The sequence below is a fragment of the Lactuca sativa genome, chromosome 7 (assembly GCF_002870075.4).
Source record: "Lactuca sativa cultivar Salinas chromosome 7, Lsat_Salinas_v11, whole genome shotgun sequence".
NCBI classification, from domain to species: domain Eukaryota; kingdom Viridiplantae; phylum Streptophyta; class Magnoliopsida; order Asterales; family Asteraceae; genus Lactuca; species Lactuca sativa.
The window spans coordinates 146,153,829-146,161,168 of NC_056629.2; the positions used below are offsets into that span (position 1 = coordinate 146,153,829).

Genomic DNA, 7,340 nt, shown 5'->3' on the forward strand with positions numbered 1-7,340 from the left:
AAGCCGTTTTGGAAATTTTATATATATTTAAAAACTGTTATATGAAATACCTAGGTCTGTCAAATTGGTCGTCGTGTCGTGTTTTTGTCTGACACGACAATGTTTTTTGTAACACGAACATGACACGACACGATGTCGTGTTTTTTTTAACTAACATGAAAACGAACCAATTAAAAAACGACAACACGACACGACACAACAAAGATAATATTACATAACTATTATTTTATTTAATTCATATTTAATCATATAACACGATAAACACGATAAACACGATAAACACATGCTCAATCGTGTCAATTTCGTGTGGATTTGTAAACACGACCACGACACGACACGACATCGTGTTTTTTATACTTAACACGAATACGACACGAAAACAAATTCGAATTTTGATTTTGTCCCGATATCGTGTCGTGTCGTGTATTTTTGTCGTGCCATGTCATAAATTGACACCCCTAGAAATACCCAAGTTTGAAAAATGAAGGTTTTTTGCTCGAGCATACGATTTTTCAATTGAGGACCCAACGAAACAATATGTACCATCATGCTTTGAGTACTTGGTCTTACTTATTCTTGCACCTTTAGGGTTAGGATGGGGCTATTATTGTTTTCACAAAACCAAAAAGCATCAAAGACATTGAAGAACTTCCAAATATCTATATTCAAGCTCAAGTCAAATTTAGTCCATGCAACAAAGGTTTGTATTTTTGGCAGATTTAGTCCCTGCAACAAAGGTCATACATTTTGATCAATTTAGTCCCTACAACAAAGGTTTTATATTTTGGCAGATTTAGTTCTTATAATTTTTTAATTTATAGAAATGGTCCGTGTAATTTTTTTTCAAAAACAGCCAATATGTGTAAGATTTTTTATTTTGACAAATTTAGTCCTTATAATTTTTTAATTTATAGAAATGGTTCGTGTAATTTTTTTTCAAAAACAGCCAATATGTGTAAGATTTTTTATTTTGGCAAATTTGACCCCTATACAAAACTACTTATATCATTTTTTGTGGTGTTTTGTTTGTGTAGATAAATTTTTTCTTTCGGTTTCGATTTTTATAGGTAAAATGATCAATTTATAGATTTTTGGATTTAACATGATAGAATCAAAAGGCTCAAGTCCCTTTTTGTAATTTTCTCATTTCTTAATGTTTTTTGGTAAATTCTTTCTTCAAGTTTTAGTTATGTAGGAAGGTAATGCATGTTACACTTCCAACTTCCAACATGGATATAGTATGTCTCTTAAGAATGTTATATAAAAATATGTTTGCATTATTAACATTTTAGAAACGCCATGACATTGACAAATTTCAATCAAGTTTCCATAAATTTTGCTCAACTTATTCAAACTCGCGTCAATAGCGTGGGGGCTTTTTACTAGTTTCTATAAATAACGAAGAGTTCTTGTTCAAGAACCATTATATGCATACGTCAAAGCTTTTGTCGAGGAACTATTTATGACAATAATTTAAAGTTGTACATGGACTAATATCATAAAAAAATCAAAGAATCTTACCTCGGTTAAAAAATAAAATAAAATAAAATAAAAGATTGTAATCGGTTTCTAACTTCAAAAACCGAAAATTGCGGTTTTTGGTCTAGTTTCAGCCAAAAATCTCAACGTGTTCACCGATATTGAAAGTCAACTAAGTATTCACAGCATTCAACTTTTCCATTAAACTATATATACTAATGCATCTATAACAAGTATCGTAGAAATATTATATTATTATGTATTAATTTTTTATAACAACAATTCATCCCAAAGATGAAGAATGTTGTATTCTGGATCTAACTTCATTTTAAAATATCTTATCACCAATATATCATTATAGATTATGGACAAAAGTGATATCGGGTCCATATATCAAAGATTTCACATTCTTGTTTACATAAAAATATGAAAATGAACTTTTAGCCACCAACTTATTGACACAAAACCTTGAGAATCAATAGAACAATATACAAATGTAAGATTTGAATTCAACATAACTAAAAGAAAAAAAAAAAAAAAACAACATAAATTTTCCTCTTCTCAAAACCTAAAAATCACCTCAAATTTGTAACTAAAAACTATCTCAAAACCAAAGCTAATCTTTATAACACTTTAACAAACTCCTTTCAAAGGCTCCACATAGTTTATCTTTGCATGGTTGACACATGAAGCCACTTGCATCTTCCATAGTTTCCGTATCAACCGGCTCACATATGAACTCTTTGTTGCACCATGTACAATGTGTTTTGAACCTTTCATTGATGATTTCAACCTCTTCTTGTTCTTCATTGCCAAGATCCATGTCAGCATGCTGATGTGGACCCATTCATCCCATCAAAACATTCATATTAGTTGGAACAAAACAACAACAACAACAACAACAACAAAAATTAACTTACTTTTTCAAAAGCACGCGTCCCACTTGGAAGATCAAATCTTCGAGTGGTTTCCTTGTGAAAAGTCGCCAGGTGTCGCTCCAACTCACGCATATCTTGAAACACTATTCCACAAGGAGAGCATTCAATAAGAGTTGAAACTTTAACATCATAGAGTTCACCGGTTGTTGACCAGTCAACATCTTCCTCAACCTCAACAACAGATGAATCTTCAACTCCATTCACCTCCTATACATTCAAAAACCATATTATTTTAATTTTTTCAGAAAGATGATTTCAATAACAGTGATTTGAGGTATTTTGTACTTACAAATGTGGGAACTGTATGAAAACCGTTTTCTGTTTGCCTCATTTGCCCTTCTTCAGAATGAGCATCTGTTATTAGGGATTGATTTTTCAGATATATTGCAGCATCCTTGCATGACTTAAAATGTTCCCCTGAGGGGCTGAAGATATTAAGGAAACAGCATCATTAGGGATAATTATGAGGGGATTCTTCAAGAACACGTAAATGTATAGATGGAAATAATGGAATTACTCTAATTATGTTACTTGAGTTTGGACAAAAATGAAGTCTTTTTAAGGAAAAACCATATGCTAGGGTTTGAAAACACAGTCAGTAAACAAACTCTCAAAGTTTGACTAATTATGATCAAGAAACGAATTGAAACCCTAAAATCCAGATATTGTGTATAAGCATTCATGACATTCAAGATTCAAATGAGCATCTAATAGAGATGGATGTGAGTTGTGAGCCAGTTCAAAAGATTAAAAATGCCATGAATGTTATGAGAGATTGAGAACAGAGCACTTGCCCTATGTTTCTTCTGATGACATGAAGGAACCAGGTATCAACAATGTGGATCTTTATAGGAACTGAGTAATATCGCTTTAAAAGGAAATAATCAAACTTTTAACTTTAAACTAGGTTGAAAATTGCGTTCGTATGAACAGAAATGAAACCTAGAGATAAACTGTTATTCGCAATTGTATACCTCTTATGAACAAAAACCATTTCTGATTCAATGTAATCTAACTTGAATCGGAAGTCAAAATAGAGGACGAATCGACTAAGAATCTACGAGTTACAGAACCAGCGAAAAATCCGTACAGTTGGTGTTTTTTACTGATTCTGTGTTCAAAGAACACGTGCATTTGTTCAATGGAAACAGAGAAATAATCCATCTGGATTTTAAACCTAACTAAAAATTGCATATAAGTTGATCCGAAATTTCGAATCGAAAGACAATGTGAGAAGAGGGGAGAGTGATGATCACAACCTGACATAACTCCGGCAGTAAATAGAGTGCAGTCCAGCGCGGCGGCGTAAAGCGAGCTCGATTTTCCAGTCAATTGGCAGAGCTTTCACGAATTCGGCGGCGTCCACCACCTTCCTCCGCTCACTGCGACCACACCACTCTCCTTGTAAACTCTCCATAAACCCTATCAGCTGTGCCCTCGACATACGCTCCGTCATACTCGCCAATTCGCTCTCATACGCGCCGTCCGCTACACGCGCCAGAAAGTTTAAGTCAACCTCCTCCCCTTTCACAAAAATTACACTTAGCCCCTCCAACTCCTTTTTAGTCTCATCCATCGCCCCATATTTTACCTTTACCTCCATCATATGACTTTTAACCTCATGTTTGGCAATCAACATCTCTCTATTATAATCATCTTCCCCCTCTCCCTCAAAAATGAATTCAAATTTGTTTCGGGTAGCAGGAAGTCTGTGACCTGAGCGAGGGCGACGAGGAAAGGAAAGTGTTTGGGCTTCAAGCAAGTTAGGGTTAGTGGTTGGTGTAGTGGACTTTTGGGCAAATGTAACTTCTATGAGACTATTGTAATCGGGGTTATTGTTGTCAGAAGTAGTAGACCAGGTAGAGGAAGGGAGGTGGTGATTAGAAATTGGTACATTAGCCATTTGCAGTGAATTATGGATAATTTCAACTTTCTTATGACTTTGTTGGTAGATGGTGCTTCTTATGGGTTTGTTGTTAGATGGTGTAGGATTTTTGAGAGGTAGATCTTATAGGGTCTAAAAGAAAGTATACATGAACTAAATGCATTTTTGAAATAGTTGACTTTTTTTATGAAATAATGATAATAATAAATGTCATAAAAAAGATATTTCCTTTGTGAACTAAGCATTAATTTTTTTTTTTGTTGCAAACAACATATGGTTCTTATAGAAAATGCAACTTATAATTTTTTTAAAATTTTTTATTTGACAAATAAATATTCATTTTGGAGTTGAAATCTACTCTAATAAATGAAAGTTTTTTTTGTCACTTGTCACACTCTCATTTAATTTGTCAAATGTCATTTTGTGGTTATTTTGAATTAGTTTTTTTCCACATGTCATTTTATAAGTTTTTGCATTTTTTTAATTCCAGATATATAATATTTTAATGTAATAATTGTAATAAATGTAGTAATAAATGTATATCAATGTTATTAATGAACTTACATTTTAATTTCAAAATTCTCAAAATTAAAGTTTATTAGTTTCTTTTGTTTATTTTTTTAAAATTAAAAGATAAAAAGCATTTCCATTATAACAGTTCATTATTTTTTTATTTTCTTATAAATTCAAAGTTCTCAAATATTTTGACATTTATATTTAATTTTTGTTTTTAAATCAATGCATGTAATACATGGGTCTCACAACTAGTACCTAATAAATTAATGTTTTTTGTCACATGTCAGCACCTAATTTAATATGTCACATGACATTTTTATAATTTTTTTCAATTTCATTTAAGTCCACTTGACAAATTGAGGTTTTTTTGGATTTGTTATTAAATTATAAAAAAATCTAATCTAAAAATATAATAAAGATAATAAAGAAACTTAAATGTCTATAAATTTTCTATAACATCCCAAAAATACAGGCCAAAAAATTTGTTTTAATTAAGTTATTACATAAAACTATTAGTATAAAAACATTCATAATAATATCTCATGTTAAGACCAAAGTGTCAATAACCAAAACATAGTATCATAAAACCATATCAGAGTGTAATCCCCAAAGATCTTGTGTGCGGAAAACATGGTGTGGTGTGTTACGATCAAGCCGACTCCTTTCTTTTGAAAATGAAGTACCTGAAACCAGAACTGAAAACGATAAGCACAAAACTTAGTGAGTTCCCCCATCATACCACATAACATACAATCGCATAGCATACATACTGTCGGGCAATTCTGGGGTGCCCGCCCTACCCGGTCCGACTATTCTGGGGTGCCGACCTACCCATGTCAAGCCATTCTGGGTGCTGACATACCCGTGTCAAGCCATTCTGGGGTGCTGACATACCCATGTCAATCCATTATGGGGTGCTGACCTACCTGTCGGTCCTGACAACCGAACTTTGGGGACTATTTCACCCATACTACTACCACATATTATCATATCACATATCATAATCTTTCTAGTATAGCTAGGTACTAAACTACCCCTTCGGCCCTATCGACCGGTAACCGGGGACTATTCCCCCTACTGCCACTATCACATAACATCATTACACATAAAACATATCAGGTAGTAGCAAACCTAGATGATTATCACAAAGACAATCATCTATCATACAACTACTAGTGGGCCGGCATTGTGGCCTTAGACCCACTTCTATTGGAAGGTAATTCACCTCACACTGCTGAAGTCCCGAAGACATAACCCCCAGCTGCTGGATGACAGATTCCCGAATTGTCAATATCAAAACATCACCCAATTAATAATTAGGTTCCAACACATAACAATAAATACATACTTGGGGGTAAATACTACTTTACCCTAACTTAGCTTTATTCAAGCCCAAGGCCCAATCCAAAGGCCTAACAGTTAACTATGAGTCAAAGTCCAACACATGGCCTAATTTTTCAAATTGGGCCCAAACCTTTATAAGGTCTTACCATAAGGACCAACCATTTAGTCCAGTCCAACATTCAACATTCTAATGGCCCAATATCACATAATCATAAAGGCCCATCTATGGCCCAATTTTCCAAATTGGGCCCAACTCCTTGCGTGGGCCTTACCCCAAAGCCCATTAATTATTCTAATCAATTTGCTTGATCTTGGATGGCCCATTAATAATCCAATCATCAAGGCCCAATAAAAGGCCCAACAATAAACCCAAGTGAAATTAAGGTTTTCACATAAAATGACGATTAGGGTTAAGTGTTTCACTTAACCCATTAAGGACTTAATCTATTAAGTCCATCATTCTTCTAAATAAGTCATATGGTGTAATTGGGCTTAATCACACAATTCCATTCTAATGGCTCAAAAGTGGGTCCCAATAAGTCCAAGCCTATAAATCCAATATTAGGGTTTTCTAAACCCTAATTAGGGTTTCCAACCCCATCTTAGCCCAATACACCCAATTGATATGTCTTTTGATCAATTAAGGTTTCACTAGGCCCATTAGTCATCCGTTTGGGCTTTAGGTCCATTAAGCTTCATTGGGCCCATTAGGGTTTATTAAGCCCATTAGGCCTCATTGGGCCTATTAAGGTTTATTAGTCACTTTGTCCAAACATCCAAACGAGTCAAAACACCATCAAAGCACACCGCCACCCGACACGGCGGTCATTGGCGGCAGGAGACGGCAGCCACCACCCCGAGGTGGTGGTTTTCAATTTCTTTTATTATTCCATTTTTGAATTACATTTTACAACTCAAAATAAACACACCAAAAAAGGGAAATAAACATACACACAATCACCTTGTGGCGGCCGGCAGCAGATGGTGGCAGCCACCACCTCATGGTGGTGGTGGTAGCCTTTCTCATAATTTCCTACCAAATATGATCACACACAATAACCAGAACACACACACATGTGTTTTTTTGCTTGGAAAGATGACCCAACACCCACCTGTGTTGGGTGGCGACGGCAGCAGCACCTTAGCGGCAGCAACGACATTGACAGCAACGACGGTAG

General features: G+C 34.7%; 1 protein-coding gene across 1 annotated transcript; it reads right to left on the bottom strand.

The window, feature by feature from the left end:
• Positions 1-1,931: 1,931 nt before the first annotated feature.
• Positions 1,932-3,888, bottom strand: LOC111894041 (uncharacterized). Its single transcript, XM_023890110.3, has 4 exons — positions 3,677-3,888; positions 2,707-2,842; positions 2,400-2,624; positions 1,932-2,311 (listed from the first exon to the last, which is right to left on the bottom strand). The coding sequence occupies exons 1-4, from the start codon at positions 3,871-3,873 to the stop codon at positions 2,096-2,098; spliced, it is 774 nt and encodes a 257-aa protein (XP_023745878.2). The 5' UTR covers positions 3,874-3,888; the 3' UTR covers positions 1,932-2,095.
• Positions 3,889-7,340: the final 3,452 nt, after the last annotated feature.